We start from the raw sequence: 23,468 nt of genomic DNA, 5'->3' as shown, positions 1-23,468 counted from the left end.
TGTGAAGAAGGGGCCCAGTGCCAGAGCGAGGATCCGGCAGTAGGAGGGGTTGTAGCTCATGGTGTACAGGATCTCGTTCTCCTCCACGTGTTTGAAAACAGCTGCCGTCACCGTGTCATCTTCAAAATACCTGATGAAAAATTCCTTCCATTCCTCGCCAACAAATCCCAGGATTTCATCCCAGGTACAAATCTCTGCCTTTTCCAAGAAATGTAACGCAGTGGGGCGTGTGGTCACCAGCACTGAACACCCTGGGAGCAGCTTACCCTGGATTAAACTGTACACAATGTCAGACACCTTGCACCGGAATTCAGGATCTGTATACTGTGATTCTGTGTCTCTCCGACCATCAGCAAAATTGAGTCTGTCCTCGAATTCATCCAGACCATCAAATATAAAAAGCAACACCTCTGGGTGTTTCCAGACCTCTCTCAGGCAATTCAAAAAGTAAGGATACTGATGCAGTATCAGTTCCCTCAGGTTTATTCCGCAGTTAAAGTTGTTTAAATCTCGGAATTTGAAACTGAAGACAAACTGGAACTGCTGGTATATTTTTCCCCTGGCCCAGTCGTAAACAATCTTTTGTATCATTGTTGTTTTCCCGATCCCCGCGACCCCGGCCACTGCTGCGAACTTCCCGGATTTGTTTCCACAGAAAGATCTTCCCAGTTTTTTAACAAAGTGCATCTGGAAAAACTCATCCGTCCGGATTTTGTCCAGCTCTCCGTGGAGATGTTTCTCTGTCCACTCCTCGTGGTCTCTGCCTCTTGCCAGCAGCTCATGTTCCACCAGTGCCCAGTCCTGAACAGTGGAAATGACCGTGAGGTCAGCGTATCGATCAACCAGCTGGAAAACCTTCACCTTCTCCCTCATCAGGATTGTGTTCGCTCTCAATGTTTCAGTCCGTGTCCGCAGAGTCTCCATGTGTTTCCGTCGAACATCTTCGAACGGACATAAATAAGTTATCAATGCTTAATCTGATGAACAGAACAATGAACACATTTTGCAAATTTAAAAACGTAAGGGGGTTCTTTTGTAACTGCGTATGTTAATCAAAATGGCTTCTTTGTTTTGTTAAAATTAGGAATGCTTCTTTGTTATGATAAGTGCTTTCTCTCGCAGTTTGGGTTAAATTTACTCATGACGAGAATTGTATTCGTTTTCTAACCAATTGGGATTAATGTTATTCTCTCTTCTGGGTCTGTAAGCTATTGTTGGCGGGCTTTTGGGGTGTCAGCGCGAGGGGGTCAGAGATAGATGGCGCGATGCTGTAAGCTGGGTGAGGAAAGGACCCCAAGCGGGGTTCCGAGACCAGGAGTTTCGGCGTTGAGAGGAGACAAGGACAAATGGGTTTGGTTGATCACTTCGGGTGGTGCTGAGCTGCGAGTCGAGGAGGTCTGAGGGAATCGACTGGTGGCCGGAAGACTTCGTTAATTGAGCTCCAACGGTTGTGCACGAAGTGGTTTGGACTTCGATAAGTTTGGCGCCTTTTTTATTTTTTTTCCCTTCATATATACTGTATCCTTATTAATCACTTAGTTCTAGTAATATATATAAAGTGTAATCATTTAATCGCATATGTTGTACTGTCTGTTATTTGGCGGGGTTGGGGACATCACACAACATCCACTCAAGCTGATTACCCAGTTTGGCGGGGCCGAAGGCTGCTCCCCCTAGACGGAAGCGAGCTGAGCGAGCCTGAAGTGAGCCGGGGGGGTTACAAAAAATACACTTGTTAACGACATTTTTTGGGTGAAATCGGGAAATCAGAGATAAGAGTGTCAGAAAGTGAACGATCTTGCAGAAACAATTCTGATCTGATTCAGATTCGCTATTAAAGTCTCCGCTCTCCGCTCTGTTGGTAGTTTGCAGATTCCCCGGTGTTCCAGCAAGCACCAAGTGCACACGTGATTCTGGAGAGGAGAGTGTTGTGTGGAGCGGCTGGTTTCACTGCTCAGCTTCTGCTGAAATGTGCAACACTGCAGAGGGTTACAGTGGGCGGGGGGTGGGTGGAACATACTTCTCTGTTTTGCTTTTCTCACAATAGACCTTGATACTCCGTTAGGTTTAAACTCTCGGTGCTGAGCCAAAGAAAAATAACATAATTTCTGTTTCGAATTCTAGTCTGAGCTTGGCACTGTGTAACACGCTACCACACACCTGAACAGTATCCTCTGCTCCAAGGAGCTAGTACATGAACTCAGGCAATTTGCTCCCACCCCATCTCTGCAGTCCCCTCTGTTCCGAGAATCTGGTGCGTGAACTGAGGCAATTCCTGATGTTACGTGGAAGAGCAGGAAACTGAAGAGGATGTGGGCAGTAATAGGGGACTCTATAGTCATGTGCTATTCTGTGGACACAAAAAGAAGTCACAGATGGTACTTTGCCTCCCAGGTTCCTGGGCCCGATTTTTCTGGACACATTCACAATATCCTGAAAACGGAGGGCGAGCCACCGGGAGTCGTGGTAAGTATTGGTACCACCGACCTAGCAAGGGTACAGAGCATAGATTGAGGTATCAGATAAACGTGTGGCCAAAAAATTATATTAGGGGGACGGGAGTCAGATTTCCGAATAGTTGTGAGCACTTCTGGGGCAGGTGGGAACTGTACAAAAGTGATGGGTTGCGTTTGAATACGAGGGGTGCACAATATTCTTGCTGGCAGATTTATTAGAGCTGTTGCAAGTGTTTTAAACTAATAAGGCATGGTGATGGAAACCAGTATGATAGAGCTGAGGATGTGCCGCTCGGTTTAAATGCCGACGCAGCCGAGTATTAAATTGTACCACAGAGGCAACATGCGATTTTCGTCGGTATGACGTTGTGGGCGTAACTGAGTATTGGCAGAAATAAGGGCTTGATTGGGAGACTTACATCAAAGGGTATATTTTGTATCGAAAGGACAGGCAGAAAGACTTAGGCGGTGGTGTGGTTGTATTTTCGAGATGGAATTACATCTTCAGAACGAGGGGACATAGGGTCAGAGAATGTTGAATCATTGTGGGTGCAGATAATAAATTACAAGGGTAACAAGAAACATTATGGGAATCATATATAGTCCTCAAAATAGGCGCTAAGATGTGGAATTGAGATTGTAAAGGACCTGGAAAAGGCATGTACGAGTAATAGGGGTAATGATACTTTTTTTTTACTGGGGGACTTCAATGTAGAAAGGGAATAGAAAAATTAAGCCTACTTCAGTTGTCGGGTCACAGGAAAGGGTCTGTATTGTGATTGTGCTCGAGCTTACTTGGGGAAAAACGAGCTTAGATTGAGTGTTGTGTAATAACTCAGATCTTGATTTTGTGTGGCTCGGCGAGCTGGTTTGTTAGCTTGCAGATATTTCATTAACCAGCTAGGCAATATCATCAGTGCCACTTCGAATGAAATGCTGGTGATCTCTATTGATTGCCTTTTGTTTGGTGTGTGTGTGTGTGTGTGTGTGTGTGTGTGTGTGTGTGTGTGTGTGTGTGTGTGTGTGTGTGTGTGTGTGTGTGTGTGTGTGTGTGTGTGTGTGTGTGTGTGTGTGTGTGTGTGTGTGTGTGTGTGTGTGTGTGTGTGTGTGTGTGTGTGTGTGTGTCTGTGTGCCTAAACGGAATCAAAAGTCAGTGGGAAGCTGGATAATGGGAAAACATTTAAAAACTAACAAAAGGCAACTAAAAAGCTATAAGAAAGGTAAAGATGAAATATGACGCTAGACTAGCCAATATGTAAAGCAGGATAGCATTTGTTTTTGTTCAGTTATATAAAGAGTAAAATAGAGTTGAGAGTTGATATTGGGCCATGGGAAATAATATTGGTGAAGTCGAAATGCGGGACAAATAATTAGCAGATGAACTTTAGAGAAATAGAAAACCTATAACATAATACAGGCCCTTCGGTCCACAATGCTCTGTCGAACACGTACTTACATTAGAAGTTACCTAACGTTATCCATAGCCTTCTATTTTTCTAAGCTCATGTACCTATCCAGGAGTCTCTTAAAAGACCCTATCGAATCCGCCTCCATCACCATCGCTGGCAGCCCATTCCACGCACTCACCAATCTCTGCATAAAAACTTACACTTGACTTCTCCTCTCCAATTCCAAGCACCTTAAATCTGCGCTCCCTCGTATCAGCCGTTTCAGCCCTGGGAAAAAGCCTCTGACTATCCAGACAATCAATGCCTCTCATCATCTTATACACCTCTATCAGATCACTTCTCATCGTACGCCGCTCCAAGGAGAAAAAAGCTGAGTTCACTCAATATGTTTTGATAAGGCATGTTCCCCAATCCAGCCAACCTCCTTGTTAATCTCCACTGCACCCTTTCTAGAGTTTCCACATCCTTCCGGTGGTGGAGTGACCAGAACTGAGCAAAGTACTCCCAGTAGGGTCTGATCAGTGTCCTATGCGGCTACTGCGTACTTTGTATATGTCTTCGCTGTGGAAGACACTATCAGTGTACCAGAGTACCGTGAGTGACAGGAAGAAGCAGTGACTGTCATCACTATTACAAAGGAAAAAGTCATCTGTGGAAACCTAAAAATTTGAAGGTGAATAAGTCAACTGGGCCAGATGGACTATATTCCAGAGTCCCGAGAGAGTTTGCTGAAGAAATAACGGATGCATTGCTCATGATCTTTCAGTACTAACTTGATTCTGATATGGCCTCGAGGAACTGGAGGATTGCAAGTGTCACTCATCTCCTTAAGACGGGAGGAAGGGAAACGTGTGGAAATTATAGGCCAGTTCGCCTAACCATAGCGGTTGGGAAAATGTTCGACTCTATTATTGATGAGAACTAATGATCAAAATAAGCCAAAGTCAGCATTGATTTTGTAAAGGAAAATCTTGTGTGACAAATCTGTTGGAGTTTATCGAAGACAAAGCAGAGGCAGTGGACTTCATTTACTTGGATTTTCGGAAAACATTTGATAAGGAGCCACACAGAAGACTGCTTAACAAAATAAAATCCTATGGCATTACAAGAAAGATAACGTCATGGATAGCAGAATGGCTGACAGGTGGGACGGAGTGAGTGGGAATAAAAAGGGCCTTTTCTAGTTCGTTGCTGGTGACAACTGGAGTTCCTCAGGGGAAGAGCTGCTTTTTACATTGATTGTCAATGATTTAGATAATTAAATTGATGGCTTTGTGGCAAGGTTTGTGGAAGATATGAAGAACGCTGGAGGGGTAGTTAGTAAGTACTTGAAGAAACAATGTGAATGGAGTGTGTGTGGCATCCGTCGGTCTCCTCGAGAGACCATGGATCTGCGCCTGGGGTTTCCAGGGCGCAGGCCTGGGCAGGGTTGTATGGGAGACCGGCAGTTGCCCAAGCTACAGGCCTTCTTCTATCCACGCCACCGAAGTTGTCCAAGAGAAGGGCACTAGGACCCGTGCAGCTTGGCACCGGTGTCGTCGCAGAGCAATGTGTTGTTAAGTGTCTTGCTCAAGGACACAAACACGCTGCCTCAGCTGAGGCTCGAACCAATGACCTTCAGGTTACTAGTCTGATGCCTTGTCCACTAGGCCACGCACCAACGTGAATGGAGTAGGACTTAGGTAAATTGTAAGAAACGTCAATAAAAAAAAGTGCATATACAATACCGCGTTGGGAAATGGCTGAAATGCATTTTGGTAAAAGTAGAAATGGGGAGAAGGTTCAAATATCACAGGTGCAGAGAAACCTAGGAGTCCTAGTGCAAGGCTCCCAGAAGGTTAATTTTCAGGTTGAATCTGTGGTAAAGAAGGCAAATGCAATGTTGCCATTTATTTGAAGGGGGAACAGAATATAAACGCAATGCCATAACGCTGAGGTTTTATGGACACTAAGCAGGCCGCACTTGGTGTACTGTCAACAGTTATGGGCTCCATATCTTTGCAATTATGTGTGTCATTGGAGAAAGTCCGGAGGAGATTCATGTGGATGATTCTGGAAATGAAGTGGTTAACATATGTGGAGAGGTTTGGCAACTTTGGGTCTGTACTCACTGGAATTTAAAATAATGCAGGGTGATCTACATGAAACCTACAGAATGTTGAAAGACCAAAATATTGTGGATGTGGTGATTTCTATGGTGGATATTTCCATAGCTAGAGGCTCCAGCCTCAAAATTGAAGGGTGATCCTTTAGAACAGAAGAAGAAGAAGGAGAAGAAGAAGAAGAAGAAGAAGAAGAAGAAGAAGAAGAAGAAGAAGAAGAAGAAGAAGAAGAAGAAGAAGAAGAAGAAGAAGAAGAAGAAGAAGAAGAAGAAGAAGAAGAAGAAGAAGAAGGAGAAGGAGAAGAAGAAGAAGGAGAAGAAGAAGAAGGAGAAGGCGCTTAACTCCGAATGGAGTAATTGGGACGCCGTCGTGACGGCGTTGTTTTTAGCAGGCTTTCTTATTTTTACGAGACCAGGTTGCTAGCTCGACGCTCTACACAGTACGGATGGAAAGCGTGTAAGGCAAACGGCTGGATTGGAACTCGGGAGCCTTTGCTTCGAACTCCGGAGCTGATGCCCCTACAAAGATGAAATCTTTTTGCCAGCGAGTAGTGATTTTATAGAATACTCAGGCACAGACTGCGCTGGAGGCCAATTTCGTGGGTATATTTAGGTCGGAAGCCGATCGTGTCCTGACAGGTCAGAACATCAAATGATATGGTGAGAATCAGATGTATGTGTTTGAGTCGGACCCGGGATCAGCCATGATGTAATGGCGGACCAGACTCGGTGAGCTGGATGACCTAGTTCTGCTCCCATGCCTTGTGGTATTATGGAGGAATAACAGCAAATCTCATCTCATCTTCAGATCCGAGGTGTGGTATTTCCCGTACCAGTGGTGGATGTTCCAATTGGAATGGTTTGGCTTCAGCTTGGTCAGATCTCGGGATATTCGGCGCTAGGGAAAGAGGGAACGCCGAGGCTTCCTCTGACTGACGGAAAAGTCTGCTTATAAATGTCACAGAGATCTCTGGGTCGCAGCCCGAGGCCCGGAACATGCGACGTGTTGTCACACATGCAATTGGTTTCCTGTCCTCCAGCTTCAGCCAAACTCTAACAATCTCCAAAGACAAGAACTCAGAGACTCAGAATGAAATAATGACTTTGAGATTTCCATTCCATCGCTTACCTTTCAGATGCTTGGGCAGTTCAGATAAACCCCGCTCAGTGTCCATGTAGGTGAACTGGCCGTCACCTGTTCAAACAGAGTAATCTGCATGAAGTCTGTTCTGTGTAATACTGTAAATTCATCAGCATTTACATCTGTAACACACAGTGTATTGTTCACCGTACCTCGTTCCCGTATTTCATTCAGTATTCTGCTCAGCTTCGGTAAATGGTGGTGTAGTTTTACAAAGGATTCCCACATCACCCTCCGGGCCCCGGAGCCCTTCTCCATCACCAGATCCAGGAGGAGTTTGGAAGCGCCCGCTCTGTTTCCCTTCTTCGCAAGCTCAGTCACGCTCTGTAATGAAAAATGGGGAATATATTGAGGAGCGGAGGGATGGGTACAAATCTACCACGAACATGGACTGAGCAAGCATATTCTGCACGCCACATATCACTAATAGGCATTGAAGTGTTCGTATTAGGAAAGAGATTTTGAAAGAAGTGAGCGGGTTCAGTCACGAATTTGTGAACGCCTCTGTTTGCGGAGCAATTATCTGCTTGCCAAGGGTTCAGTGGAGCAGACATCACGTGAGTGAGCCAGAGATAGAGTGGGAAGTTGAGATTTTAAATCAGAGAGCGTTCAGTGAGCGGAATTGGAGCTTTTCATTAGAGTTTGGGCAATTCCTTTTCTTTCTTTTTCACAGTTAGAACAGTTGGAATGCCAGGCAGGAAAGCGGAGAACTATTCCTACAGGGTGTGTCAAGGCAAAGAGACCACCGGTATCCCTGAAAACTACACCTGCAAGAAATGAATCCAGCTGCAGCCTGAGCGAAGGAAATGGAGCTGCATCCAGATGAACCCAGGGTATTCGAGGAAACTGAGAGTTTGGCTGACAGGCTACACAGTACGTAGGTAACTGGGTGGACTGTCAGGATTTGGAAATCGGAAATGCAGACACTGCAGGACATCCCTCTATAACAGGTAACTAATAACTTACTGTTTCAGTAATACTAGCAGAGCAAAGCCACAGAGATTATGCCCCTGCCACTGAGTTGGTTTTTGTGGTTCAGAAAGGGTGAAAGCAGTGAGTTGCACAGACGGGGAATACAATGGTCAGGAGAACAGATTAGAGATTCTGTTGATGAAAACAAGATTTCTGGCGGTGTTTTGCCAAGGTCAGGGATATCTCGCTTGGAATCTGAAACAGATTCAAGGGCAGGGTGAGCAGTCAGAGGTCAGGGTTCACATCAGCACCAATAGCAGGGTAGGAAATGTGAAGAAGTCCTGGAAAGGGAGTTCATGGACGTAGGTTAAAGCGCACGATATCCAGGATGGTGTTCTCAGGATTGCCACCCTCACCACCTGCTAGTGAGGCATGAAATAAGATGATAATACAGTCTAACGTATGACTTTTGAGATGGTGCACGATGGACGCTTCAGATGTTTGAATGATTGGGCTCTCTTCCAAGGTAGTTGGGACCTGGACAGACTTGATCATTTTGCACCCCAACTGGAGGGGTACTGATACCCTTGCGGGAAGGCGTGTTAACGTTGCATAGGTGTTAAACTAAAGTTGCAGGGGGATGAAGAACCAGAGTGGATAGTGGAGCAGTTGTGTGGTTAGAGGTTGTCAGTCCTGCATTCAAAGCCAGGAATCTAAAGGAAGAGCACAGTGATCCAAATGCTCAAACATGTGTACTATTTGAATACAAGGAGTATTGTAGGAAATGCAGATCAGTTTAGAGCATCGATCAGAACATTGAATGACAATATCAATATAATTTGGTTGGAGGAGGTGCAGGACTTAGAAGCTCAGACTTCAAGGGTTCCGTTGCTTTAGACACAATTTGATAGAGCAGGAGGGATTAAAGGAGATTTGTCATAACTCGTCAGGAAGAATGTGACTGCATTGCTCAGAGAGAACAAATTGGAGAGCTCATCCACTGAGGCTATATGGGTGAAACTGGGGTTTAAGAGGATCAAATTTGTTGAGAAATCACAGGCAGTTACCAGACACATAGGGTTAGGATACTAAGCTATTGTAACTTTCCATTTATTGACCGGAACACCCATACTTTAAAGGGCTGGATAGGATATTGTTGGTCAAATGGGTTCAAGGAAGTTTCTGTGATCAATACATTGAGGTCATAAGTACAGACAGTTCATTCTGGAATTCTGATAGTGTACATGACAGGACAGATGACAGAGGTGTGCGCAGGGGAACACTTTGGATCTTGGGATCATAATGCCAGCAGTTTAAAGATAATTATGTAAAGGGGTAGATCTGACCCTCTGGTTAAGAGTCTAAATTGGAGAAAGGCCAATTTTAATTGTATCAGAAAGGATCTGATGAATGTGGATTGGGACAGGTTGTTTTCGGGCAATGCTGTGCTTGGTAAGTGTGAGGCATTCAAAACTGAAATTTTGAGACTGCAGATTTCAAATGTATAAATGACCTCAAGTGAAGAGTGTAAATGTTCCTGGCAGACGAAAAGGCAAGGGTAACATGTTTAGGGAACAACAACAACACAGACAAAATGCTGGTGGAACACAGCAGGCCAGCCAGCATCTATAAGGAGAAGCAATTTCGACGTTTCGGGCCGAGACCCTTCGAGACCCTACACAGCCTCCTGGCCTGCTGTGTTCCACCAGCATTTTGTGTGTTTTGTTGTTTGAATTTCCAGCATCAGCAGATTTTCTCGTGTTTGATGTTTAGGGAACCTTGGTTTTTGACAGATATTAAGACCCTGGTGAACACAGAGTACATAGCAAGTATTGGCAGAGAATCACAAATGAGGTACTGAATGAGTATAAATAAATCAAGAGATACTAAAGGAGAAATTCAAGAGGGTATAGGTACGGCATGTTTGCTCTAGCAGATAAGGAAAAGGGGAACACCAGATCATCAAATATATTCAGAGCATAAGTATAGCAACAGACAAAATTGGTCCTCTTGAAGTTCAGAATGGGCATTTATGCATGAAGCTGAAGAAGGTTGGAGAGATCTAAATTAGTTTTGCAGTTATATTTACTCAGGACACATACAGTGAGGCAAAACAGCAGTGACATCATGGACTGTAAATAGATTACAGAGGAAGCAGTGTTTGCTATCTAAAGGCAGATCAGGCAGGATAAATCCCCAAGGTTTTCCTTCATGCCTTCTTTGAGGCTAGTTCAAAAATCGCAGGAGCCCCAGCAAAGTTATTTAAAATAAGAGATACTAGATGATTGGAAGATAGCTAATGTTGTCCTGCTGTTCGAAAAGGCTGTACGAGTAAATCACCGAAGTAGAGGTTGGTACGTTTAACACTGGCGGTGGTAAACTTATTGACAGTTATTCTAAGGGACTGGGTAGGAGTATTTGGATGGACAAGGATTGATTAGGGGTAGTCAACACTGATTCGTGTGCGCAGATACTGTCTAACCCATCTTATAGTTTCTCGAGGAAGTTCCCAAGAAAATACAAGGCAGTGGATGTTCCCAAGAAAATACAAGGCAGTGGATGTTGTTTGCCTGGACTTCAGCAAGTCCCACATGGAAGCCTAGTCAAGAAAATTCAGTTGATTGACATTTATGGCACGCTAAGTAAATTCTTTAGATATTGGATTCATGGGAGAAGCATGGTAGTAAATGCTTGACTCTCTGGCTGGAGGTCTATGACTAATGGTGTGACGCAGGGATCAGTGCTGGGTCTGGTGTTGTTTCTCAAATATATGGACCCTCTGGAAGATAATGTGGAAAACAGGATCAGCAAACTCGTGGATGACACCAAGGCAGCGGTTAACGAAGAAGTTAATGAAAGCAGTGAGACCTGTAGCAGGAAAAAGTGGAATTAAAATAGTAGATGGTATTTAATGAGGATAAGGTGTTACGTTTTGGAGGACAAACCACAAAATAAAAGCAGATGGTGAGTGGTAAGCCATCGCAAGGTGTACTAGAACCATGGTATCAGGAAGCACAGATGCATAATCTTTTGGAAGTGTCGATGGTAGATAGGGTTGTAAAGTGAGAACATAAGGTAATAAGTAATAAGAGCAGGAGTAAGCCATCCGGCCCATCGAGCCAGCTGTGCCATTCAATAAGATCATGGCTGATCTGTCCGTATTCTCCATCTACCTGCCTTTTGCCCATAATCCTTAATCCCCTTGCTATGTAAAAACCTATCTAACTGTTCCTTAAATATATTTAGTGAGGAAACCTGAAGTGCTTTCCCGGGCAGAGAATTCTACAGATTCACCACTCTCTGGGCAAAACAGTTTATGCTCATCTCCGTCCTAAATTTTCTCCCCTGAATCTTGAGACAATGTCCTCTAGTTCTAGTCTCAGCTGCCTATGGAAATAACTTTCCTACTTCTATCTCATCTATCCCTTTCAAATTCTGTATGTTTCTATAAGATCCCCTCTCATTCTTCTGAGCTCCAGAGAATATATTCCCAGGCGACTCAATCTCTCCTTGTGCATTAACCCATTCATCCCTGGAATTAACCTAGTAAACCTCCTCTGCACTGCAGCATGACCTCCCTGCTCTTGAATTCAGTCCCTCTAGCAATGAAGGCCAACATTCCGATCGCCTTCTTAATAACCTGCTGAAGATGCAAGACAACTTCTTGCGATTCATGAACAAACATTCCCAGATCCCTCTGCACAACAGCATGCTGCAAACTTTCACCACTGAAATAATAATGTGGTCTTCTATTATTCCTTCCAAAGTGGATGATCTCGCATTTCCAACGTTATATTCCATCTGCCAGACCTTGACCCACTCACATAACCTATCTATAATCCCTCTGCAGACTCTCCACATGCTCTTTAGAATTTGCTTTTCCACTCAGTTTAGTGTCATCAGCAAAACTTGCTGTGATACACTTAGTCTCCTCTTCCAAATCATCAATGTAAATGGTAAACATGTGCCGGCCCAGCACCGAAACCTGCAGCACTCCATTCACCACTGACTGCCAACCAGAGAAACACACACTTGTACCAACTGCCTGTCTTCTATCGGTTTACCAATACACTATCCATGCCAATGCACTTCCTCCTACTCCATGAATCCGTATCATATTTATAAATCTCTAGTGCGGCACCTTATCGAACAACTTCTGGAAATCCAAGTATGCGACATCCAACTGCCCCCCCCCCCCCCATCCATTGAACTCATTATGTCCTCAAAGAACTCCGATAAGTTTGTCGAACAGGGCATGCCCTTTCTGAATCTATGCTGCGTCTGTCTGATGGAACCACTCTTTTCTAAATGTTTCGCTACCTCTTCATTCATGACAGCTTCAAGCATTTTCCCGACTATAACTGTTCTGCTAACTGGCGTATAGTTGTCTGTCTTTTTCCCACATCCTTTTTCTTAAAAGTGGCCTGACATTTGCTGGATTCCAAGCTGGCACCTGCCCGGAGTCTAGAGACTTTTGATAAATTATTACCAACGCGTCTACCATAACGTCAACTCCCTGGGATGCATCCCATCAGGAGCAGGGAACGTATCTACCTTCAGGCCCTCTGGTTTTCTCATTACTATCTATTTAGTGACATTCATTTTCTCGCGGTTCTCACCTCCCATTTCGTCGATAACATCCTTCTTCGGCATATTTAGTCATTTCCTCTGCCATGAAGACCGACACAAAATAGTCGTTCAATGCCTCAGCAATGTCCTTTTCATCTAATAACGATTTCCCCTTTTTGGCTTCGAAGGGACCTAGGCAGACTTTAGCTATCTTCTTCCACTTTATATATTTACAAAAAATGTTGCTAGCTATTTTTATATTTTGTGCTAATTTACTTTAGTACTCTATCTTCCCTTTCCTTATTTCTTGTTTAGTTGTTCTCTGCAACGCATAGAAAATGCTGGTGGAACATAGCAGGCCAGGCAGCATCTATAGGAAGAAGTACTGTCGACTTTCGGGCCGAGACCCTTCGTCAGTTTTTCTCTGCAGTTTTTTTTTTAAGTTTCCCCAATCCTCCGGTCTCCCACAACCCTTTGCAACTCTGTACACATGAGCTTTTAATTTGATACTGTCTTTTATTTCCTTCGTTATCCAAGGCTGACTCTCCCCATACTTACTGTCTCTACGTTTGACTGGAATTTACTTTTGTTGAGCACTGTGAAAAACCTCTCTGATATTAATCTACTGTTCCTCAACTGTCCTACCAAATAGCTTGTGCTGCCAATCCACATTAGCCAACTCCACCCTCATCTCGTTGTAGTCTCCCTTGTTCAAGCATAATACATTAGTTTTAGATCTATTTCTGAATGCGAAATTCAATTATACTACGATCACTCTTTCTAAGAGGATCACTGACTACAAGATCGTTAATCTCATCTGCCTCATTGCACAGGACTAGATCTAAAGTAGTATTTTCCCTTATATACTCACTAACATGCTGCTCAATAAAGCCATCACGGATGCATTCTGTGAAGTCCTCCTTAAGACATCCTTAACCTACCCGATTCCCCCAATCTGTGCGGAAGTTAAAAACCCCTTTCACAACTGCCGTTCCCTTCTTACAAGCCTCAGTTATTTCTTGGTTAATCGTCTCTGCTACTGCAATACTTTTATTAGGTGGCCTGTAGACAACATCCAACAGTGATATTTACAGATATATTTTTCCCTTTACTATTCTTAATCTCTACCCAGATAGACTCAATATTCTGCTCCGTAGATTTTATATCATGTCTCACATTCGCCCTTATCTCATTCTTAATCACGAGTGCAACCCCACCTCCTTTGCCTTCCTGCCTATCTTTCCATGTTACCTGATACCCTTGGATCTTTAATTCCCAGTCATCTCCGCCTTGCAGCCAGGTTTCTGTAACGGCCAATAAATCATATGCCTTGGTACACATCTGTGCCACAATTTCACTAACCTTGTTTCCAATGCTATGGGCATTTAGATAAAGTGCCCTTATATTCATTCTCCTTTTAGGATCTAGTGACCTAAGCGATTTTTGTATTTTTTTTAACTTTAATGCACTGCACTCTTACTTATTTCTTCACTAACTGTAGCTTCAGTCTCTGCATCATTTCTTTCTTCTTTCCTGTGTGGGTTCCCAAACCCCTGCCATATTAGTTTAAAGCCTCCCCAACAGCACCAGCAAAAAAAATCTCCCTAGGACATTGATCCTGGCTCCGCCCAGATGTAGACCGTCCGGTCGGTACTGTTCCCACCTCCCTCAGAAGCGGTTCCATTGCCCCAAGAATCGGAAACCCTCCCTCCTCCACCTCCACCGGTCAAGCCACATATTAATTTTAGCTATCCTGCTATCCCAACTCTGGCTCGCACGTGGCACTGGTAAAAATCCTGAGATGATTACCTTTGAGGTCCTACTCTTTAATTTATCTCCTGGCTCCCTAACTTCAGTGTGTAGGACCGCATCCCGCTTTTGTCCTATATCTTTAGTACCTACATGCACCACGACAGCTGGCTGCTCACCGTCCACTTTCAGAGTGCCCTGCAGCCTCTCCACGACATCTCTGGCACTTGCACGCGAGAGGCAACACTCCATACAGGAGTCCCGTTTTCGGCCACTCTATTCCCCCTTACCATTGAAACCCCTACCACAACAGCTCTGCCACTCTTTTTCTTGCCCTCTTGCGTAGTCCACCCATGGTGCCATGATCCTGGCTACTGCTGCTTTCACCTGATGAGCCATCTTCCCCAACAGACTCAAAAGTGGTATACCTGCTTTGGAGGGTGATGACCGCAGGAGACTCTTGTATGACCTTCTGCTACTACTTAGGACTTAGGATTCCATATATCATATTATTGGCTGCCGAAGTTGGAATATTATGTTGAAATTGAATAAGATATTGCTGTGGTATAATTTGGAGTATTGTGTGTACCGACCTATAGGTAAAATTGAAAGAGTGCAGAATAAATTGACAAGGATGTCCCCAGGACTTGCGAACGTGAGAGATAGAGGAAGTCTGAATAGGTTAGAACATTATTACCTAGAGTGTCGGAGAATCAAGAGACATTTGTAAGAGTAAGTATGGTGGTGAAAACTCTGCATTTGCAGAATGTTGATTGCTTGCTGCTAGGGGCCCCTGTTTGGAACATTCGGTTTAGTATGTGTGTCAAAGGTGATTAACGCCTTACTTCCGCAGAGCAACGTTCTTACGAGAACTGCAGCAGCTTAGTTAAAACCGCAGGCTAAGACGTGACATACGATGTGATTACTTTCTTGTCCGTTAAACCGTTTCATCTATCTGTATAAAGGTCAACTCGCATACGCGTCTGGTCAGAGTCAGTCTCTCCACCGTGAGGGGTGACTCTCCGTGATCATCACGACAATAAAGGTTCTCGCTGCGAACTGAGCCCAGAGAGTCTCTGTCTTCTATTTTAAGTAAAGTGTTAAAACTCTGCTACAACAGAAAGAGAAGTATAAAAGTTTTTAAAATGTATAGTACTGATAAATGCAAATAAGCATTTGCTAGTGATGTTGGGTGTGAATGGAGTTGGATGTCATCGATTAAAGGTGAAAGGTGAAAGGGAATATGAGGGGTACTTCTTCACTTAGAGGTTACCACCTGAAGTTGTTGTTCTGCATTTAAGGGCAATTTGTGTAAGTACATGGATGGGAGGAGTACGACATTTCCAGACTGGTTGCAGTTCGATGGGGCTAAGCAGGTTGCTGGGTCAGTGTGGAATAGTTGGGCCGAAGTGCCCGTTGCTGTACTGTGGAGATCGGACGATAGCAGGGTATCGATTTCGGCTGCGGTAAATCCCTGGTGAACTGCAGCAATTTCACAATTCACTCTTGGGATCCATGAGGGTCCAGTGTCAGCCGACAGCTGGGAACTGACAGTGAATCGCAGGACCTTTGTGCATGTATGTGAGGCCAAATCTAACTGGTAGCAATGTAGAGAAGGAAGTTTGAAGTGAAACAGTCAGCTGTCTGATGGAAAATGTAGTGGACAGTTACAATTAATGTATCTTTGCTAAAATTCAGTCTGGTTGGCAGCAAGTAAATGTGCCGAGGTTAGCTGTGGATATTTGGAATATTTTCAGTTACTCTAATTATGCAATTCTCAGTGCTGACATCACATGCTGTAGTAATTGCTACTTCAAACTGACACTGTCACAAGGAACTGAATGTAACTGGACAATAAGGCATGATAGGATATATGATCAAAAGAGACAGCGTCAGTAGTTCAAAGGAGAGACACTAGTCCAGTTCTGTCTGTTCAACTGATTCCGTGGGATCGAATGACAAGTGAATGCAGAGCTCAGACATGGGTGGAGAAAGACAGTACAATCATTATGGATTGTGGGATCCCAGAAGTCTTCAAGGCAACACTGTTGCATGGTCGGCCGGGTCAATCATTGGTCAAATCTTGGGAAGTTGGACAGATTAATATAAAACCTTTCTCTGATCGTTGAAACTACCCATCACATGTCACAACACTAACAATCACCCTTCAATCATTGACTGTATCCTAACCCGACTAAAAACGAATGTGTTCAGGTAATTGGAGAGACTCCTGTCACATCTTGTATCTGCCAAATAAAGGCTCAGCATGGCTGCACCCCTAGTCTGCCCTGTTGACCACACAGACCTATTTGTTTACATCTGTTCTGCCAGGCTGTTGAACCAGCGACACTCAATCTGTTGGTGTCCTTTCCACTTACATGATACTCTCGTGCCGTGAAGCGATCCTTGCCGGTTAACATGAGGCCGAGATTCTCCACACCCTCTTCTATAGCCTGCTGCAGTCGCTCCATGTAGAATATCGTCAACCAGAACAGTTGGTGATCCTCACAGTTTGACAAGAACTTGGAGATAGCGGAATTCAGATCTGTGAACAGGCATATAGAAATTGGAACAGTACAGCACAGAACATCCCCTTCTTGACAGCCCATCTGTGTCGACCACGAGGCGAAGGTGAAACAATCCTGTCTACATGCTCATGGTCTATATACCTCCAGTCCCTGCCTGTCCATGTGCCGGTTTGACTGTGTTTGAAACACTGCAGTCGTATCTCTACCGTTAGCTCCTTGGCAGCGTGTTCCAGGCTCTGATCACTCTCAATGGAAAACGAGCATTGCAATTCTCCTTTGCACAATCCCCTCACAAAACCTCATGCCCACTGGATTTGATATGTCCTTCCTGAGTAAGTGGCCGACTGCCTATGCAATATATGCCTCTCTGCTTTATACACCCCAGTATCAAACCCTGAGAATGTAAAGAAAGAAATACAAGCTTGTCCAATGTCTCCTTATATCTGATACTCTGTAATCCATACAGCATTGTTCTGCACTTTGTCGGGAGACCCCACAACCAGAACTGGACACAATCTGCAATTGGGCCCTGATCAAAGTTTCCAACAGCTATATCAAGACTTTTCTATGTTAGTACTCAATCCTCGACCAATGCTGTAAAGCGCCATAATATTTCCAAACGGTTCCACTGAATCTGATGATTAACGCTTTGAGTATTCCAGTGATAACAGAGAGGACGTAGTCCCTAACACACTGAGTATGTGTCCATAGGCTCCCGTACCTCCTTGTTGATGGAAGGAGAAGAGTGTGACGGGAGTTCCTAATAACGGAGACTGTTTTTTTTTTTAATTATTGCCTTTTGATGTCGTCCCCAATGCTGGAAAGGTGTCCTCCAAGATGGAAATGGCTGAGTTTGCGACTTTCTGCAGCTTTTCTCTGATCCTATACAGTGGCCCTTCCATAACAGATGTTGATGCAGACAATTAGTAGGCTCGCTATGATACATCTATAGAAATTTGGTTAGGTCTGGAATCCAAAGAAAAGTGGAGAGCGAAGGACTCAAACTCTCCGCTTCTTTTTGGATTCCAGACATAACCAGAACGCCCATAAAACCACTTTCTTCTGTCTAGCGGAATTGGTACTTTCTATTTTTTTTCTTTGCATTTCTTGCTTCCTCCGAACTAAACGTGTAGCCATGGGCACCCGTATGGGCCCAGCACTGGGGCTATGGCTGTCTTTTTGTTGGCTTTGTGGAACAGTCCATGTTGCAAGCGTATACTAATATCCGTCCCCCACTTATCATTCGCTACATCGACGACTGCTTTGGCGCTGCCTCCTGCACGCAAGCTGAGCTCATTGACTTCATTAACGTTGCCTCGAACTTTCATCCTGCTCTCCAATTTACCTGCTCCATTTCCGACACATCCCTCACCTTTCTGGATCTTTCTGTCTCTACCTCTGGAGACAGCTTATCCACTGATGTCTACTATAAACCTACAGACTCTCATAGCTACCTGGATTATTTCTCTTCCCACACTGTCTCTTGCAAAAATGCTATCCCCTTCTCACAATTCCTCCGTCTCCGCTGCATCTGCTCTCAGGATGAAGCTTTTCATTCCAGGACGAAGGAGATGTCTTCCGTTTTTAAAGAAAGGGGGTTCAGTTCCTCCACCATCAACTCTGCTTTCAAACGCCTCTCTCTCATTTCCCGCACATCTGTTCTCACCCCATCCTCCCGCCACCCCATTCAGGATAGGGTTCCCCTTGTCCTCATCTACCACCCCAACATCCTCCGCGTCCAACATATAATTCTCCGTAACTTCCGCCACCTCCAAAAGGAAGCATATCTTTCCCTCCGCCCGCCCCCTTCTGCTTTCCGCAGGGATCGCTCCCTACGCGGCTCCCTCGTCCATTCGTCTCCAACACCCATTCCCACCAATCTCCCTCCAGGCACTTATCCTTTTAAGCGGTACAAGTGTAACACTTGCCCTTATATTTCCTCCCGCACCACTATTCAGGGCCCCAGACAGTCCGTCCAGGTGAGGCGACACTTCACCTGTGAGTCGGCTGGTGTGGTATACTGCGTCTGGTGCTCCCGGTGCGGCCTTCTATATATTGGTGAGACCCGACGCAGACTGGGAGACCGTTTTGCTGAAAAACTATGCTCTGTCCGCCAGAGAAAGCAGGATCTCCCAATGGCCACACATATTAATTTCACGCCCCATTCCCATTCTGGTATGTCTATCCATGGCCTACTCTGTTGTCAAGATGAAGCCACACTCAGGTTGTCGGAACAACACCTTATATTCCATCTGGGTATCCTCCAACCTGACGGCATGAACACTGATTTCTCTAACTTCCGTTAATGCAGCTCCTCCCCTTCTTACCGTATTCCTTACTTATATTTACCTTTTGTTTTTGTATTTATTTTTACTTTTCCCCCTTTTCTTTGTTTCACTTTTTTCTTCTCTCTCCATCTCTCACAATCACGCCTTGCCTGCTGTCCAACTTCCTTTGGATTCACTCCCTCCTTCTTTCTCAGTACGCCTCCCGTCGCATGATCCTCCCCATTCTGCAACTTTTGATCCCGTTTGCCAATCAACTTTCCTGCTCAGCTTCTTCCCTCCCCCTGCTGTCTGCTCCTATCATTTTGGATCTCCCCCTCCCCCTCCCACTTTCAAATCTATTACTACCTCTCCTTTCAGTTCGTCCTGACGAAGGGTCTCGGCTCGAAACGTTGACTGTACTTCTTCCTATAGATGCTGCCCGGCCTGCTGCGACCCATCGGCATTTTGTGTGTCCTTGAATTTCTAGCATCTGCAGTTTTTCTCATGCGCAAAGTCAGCATGGTTTGCCTGACAAATATGTTGGAATTGTTTAAAGAAACAACACGCAGGGTGGACAAAGGAGAATCAGTGGAAGCTGCTTACTTGGATTTTCAGAAGATCTTTGAGGCTGCTAAGCAATGTACGTGTCCATGGTATTATAGGAACGATATTGGCATGCACAGAGTACAGGGTGATTGTCAGGAGGCACAGAATGGGAACAAATGGAGCCTTTTCCTGTTGGCTGCCGGTGTTCCACTGGGGTCTGTGTTGGGACCTCTTCTGTTTACACATCAATGATGGAATTGTTGGCTGTGCAGCCGCGTTCACAGACATTACAAAGATAGGTAAAATGGCAGGTTGTATTGAGGAAGCAGAGGGGCAGGAGGTGGACCTACTCTGGAGAGATTAGGAGAATAGTGAGTGAACTGGCAGACAATACAGAGTTGGAAATGTGTATGGTTATGCACTTAGAAGGAACACAAGTACAGGCGATTTTCTAAACGGGCAGAGTTTATGAAAGTTTAAATCCCCTGGTTCACCCACAGCTTTTGATTGGGTATTTATGAAATGTTCTCGAAGGAACCCACTCATCCACATTGGTCTTAATGAAGTCGGGGACAACTGTGCCGTATTCATTCAGATTCAAAGATTCCTGAATATTGTCCCGTACAGCCTCTTATTCCTCTGCCTCCCTGGAGGATACTCTTCTTGGTTCTCGCCACTTGCGCTGCATTCTTTAGTCTATGACTATACACCGGGCTGTGACTAAGTCCGTAAAGCCGGTTTCACGGACTTTCAAAACTGTTGAGACCCTTCATGAGAGCCGACCTTCCTTGGCCAGTCCTGAAGAAGGACTTTGGCCCAAAACGTAGATTCTTTGTTATTTCCATGGATGCTGCCTGACCTGCTGAATTCCTCCCGCATTGCGCATGTGTGTTTAATCTGGATTTGTAGCATCAGTAGAATTTCATGCTCATTGGTGCATTAAAGTGTGATAACACACAGTAAATCTGTAAGAGTGACTCATTTACAATGAGCTGATCCCTAAACTATTCCACCCATTGTAAACATTCTCCAACTCAGCCACAGAAAACGGACTCCAGGAAGCTCCCCACATCTCCACTGTGCAAAAATATCAAAAACCTACAGGTAATCGCCCTTCCACAAGCCGAAATGTACTCATGTCGCTCAAGCCCAGAACTCCTGAGATCGACTAGGCTTATACTCACTGGAATTTGGAAGATTGAGGGGGGATCTTATTGAAACGTATAAAATTCTAAAGTGATTGGACAGACTAGATACAGGAAGACTGTTTCCGTTGTTGGGGAAGTCCAGAACGAGGGGTCATAGTTTAAGGATAAAGGGGAAGACTTCCAGGACCGAGATGAGGAGAAACATCTTCACACAGAGAGTGGTGAATCTGTGGAATTCTCTGCCACAGGAAACAGTTGAGGCCGGTTCATTGGCTATATTTAAGAGGAAGTTAGATATGGCCCTTGTGGCTAAAGGGATCAGGGGGTATGGAGTGAAAACAGGTACAGGGTTCTGAGTTGGATGATCAGCCATGATCATACTGAATGGCGATGCAGGCTCGAAAGGCCGAATGGCCTACTCCTGCACCTATGTTCTATGTTTCTATGTTTCCTGGACATGCTCCAATTATCTGGCACCAGATTTAAGAGATGAAAGTTGGAAACATCTTCCATATCAGGGCCTGTCTGGAGGTGAAACAGACCCTTTCTCTTCTCTGGACTGTAACGTCAACCACAGGACCACTGTCACATTCCTGACTGTGTTTCGCTCACAACCACTTTATTCACGACTTTCTGCTGCTTTCACTCAGGTGACGTTTTGCATGGTGAGCGGAATGATTGGACCGTTACCGGTGTTTGATGAAACTTTTCTGTGCCCTGTTTGCATTTGTTTAAGATTCATCATCTGAACTATTGTGCACCAATATAATAGATTATATAGATTCCACTGATCATACCTGTGTCCATTCTGCTTCTGACTGGTGATTGTTGATTGTCTCTTCTTGTTTACACAATGGTCCTGGTGCAGGAAAGCTCCACCTGCTGGTGATGTTCTGAATTACATGAAAAGGTCAGAAGGAGAGCGATCACTTTGTGAATATGACAGTACCTCCAGCCCCTGTATCAGAGCAGCACTTTGCTCAGGGACTAAACATTCCCAATACCATCAACTTCCACACCACATCTGTATGTCTGTCCAATAATATCTGGCGCATCCTGCTGATAGAGTCCCAGAGCTACAGAGCACAGACACAGACCCTTCAGCCCAACGAGAAAATGCTAAAAACAGTGCCCACAGAGATGGTCCTAATTTCCTGTGTCGGGCCTATTCCAACGGGGCTGAGCGGCAGTTCGGTGTGAAGGTCCTACAACCCCACTTGCTGCTCAACAGTCTGTCAGTGTTTGTCCAACAAAGTAGTGAATATCTCTGCTCGCCACCACCGTGGGCTTAGGAATTTCCATAGACGAACCACTCATGTCTCTTCCTGACTGTTAATGGGCTCCTTCCCCATCCGGCTCCTTGATCCCCCACCAGGCCAAACATCCTTTCAGACTCCATCCTGCCTACCTCCTGTCACACCACCTTTATCCTCTCAGTAAAATCCCTCCCCCTCATCTTTCTGCTGGATCACTCCCTCCGCAGGGAGCCTGCATCAAGCCAATGGACCGACGGTCTCCTCCTGCCTGTCAGAGATACATTATACTCCAGCCGCAGAAATCACTTTACAAACGCTCCCTACTTCCCGTGGAGGGAAATGGAAATAAATCAAAAAGTGCGACATTAACTTTGGGAATTGTTCCCATTCAATTGGAAGTTTCGGTGCGGGAGCGGAAGATGTATCAGCAGGGGTAACACCCACACGGCTAGTCCGCCTCGGCTATTAAGTGTAAACAGTGATTGACATCGTTTTGCACCAATGGGAAGAGTGTAACTACTCTGTTGAATCTATGGTGGGGTAGGGTGGGTCAGGTAGTTGTTACCTTAGCCAGTAAAGTTCAACCATCTCAGCGCCTAGGTAACATAAGGAACTACATACTCGACGTCAGATCCTGGTGTGGGGAACCCACATATGACATCAGTCATGTGGGGGCGCAGAGTGACGTCAAGATCCCCGTGTGGGAAACCCACACGTATCATCAGGCAGGTAGGGGTGCAGAGTGAAGTCACATGCGAGTGACAGCTTGTTTTGAAAAGCTGTTCAACAGACGTTTTTAATGATTTCAGGGGAACAACAAGGGAAACCTAACAGGTGTCATCCACTGGTTCTTCAGTTCAGGCGGCGGGGAAGAAGAGGCTGATCCCAGATTTGTGTAAATCGAGCGTTTGTTGCGGTGAAAGTGGTTCCAGGACCGAGCCGGATGGCTGGAGAGTCCAGGCTGTCTGGTCTTGCAGCTCTCGTTCTAGTTTCGTGCCCGAGCCGAGACTGTGGGATCAGTTACTTGTGGTTCCCTAAGCTGGGAGGGAGAATGTGGATAAGTCTACATGTGCGGGTGTGGGGTAAATTGTGGAAAGGGTGTAGGGCCATTGGCAGGATGGAGGGAGGATGTGGAAGATGTGGATCAGTCTTAGTGTGCGGGTGTGGTGTAAAGGGTAGAAAGGGTTTGGCGCCATAGATGGGGGGGAGGGAGGTTTGGGGATATGGGTCGTCAGATGCAGTGTGACCCAGAAGATGGGTCCCAGGACAAATTAAGTCGTAAACAAGGGAGGAGTTAGTCCATTGAATCAGACAGGATACGTGACCTTTCAGGAAGCAACTATTCTTTTTTCACGGTAATTACTGTCCAATCTTCCTGTTAACATT

General features: G+C 45.1%; 1 protein-coding gene across 1 annotated transcript in view; it reads right to left on the bottom strand.

Annotated features, from left to right (window-relative positions):
• Positions 1-107: 107 nt before the first annotated feature.
• LOC140722039 (uncharacterized) overlaps positions 108-23,468 on the bottom strand; it is a 42,671-nt gene continuing 19,310 nt past the window's right edge. The window contains exons 3-8 of the mRNA XM_073036847.1: positions 21,624-21,719; positions 16,716-16,882; positions 7,260-7,431; positions 7,096-7,161; positions 536-941; positions 108-198 (exon numbers count right to left, since the gene is read on the bottom strand). Of these exons, the coding sequence (XP_072892948.1) occupies positions 108-198; positions 536-941; positions 7,096-7,161; positions 7,260-7,431; positions 16,716-16,882; positions 21,624-21,633 (912 nt within the window). The 5' untranslated portion in view covers positions 21,634-21,719. The remainder of the gene's footprint in view (positions 199-535; positions 942-7,095; positions 7,162-7,259; positions 7,432-16,715; positions 16,883-21,623; positions 21,720-23,468) is intronic.

Source organism: Hemitrygon akajei, unplaced genomic scaffold, assembly GCF_048418815.1.
Source record: "Hemitrygon akajei unplaced genomic scaffold, sHemAka1.3 Scf000068, whole genome shotgun sequence".
NCBI lineage: Eukaryota > Metazoa > Chordata > Chondrichthyes > Myliobatiformes > Dasyatidae > Hemitrygon > Hemitrygon akajei.
This window is presented reverse-complemented; position numbering and strand designations above follow the sequence as displayed.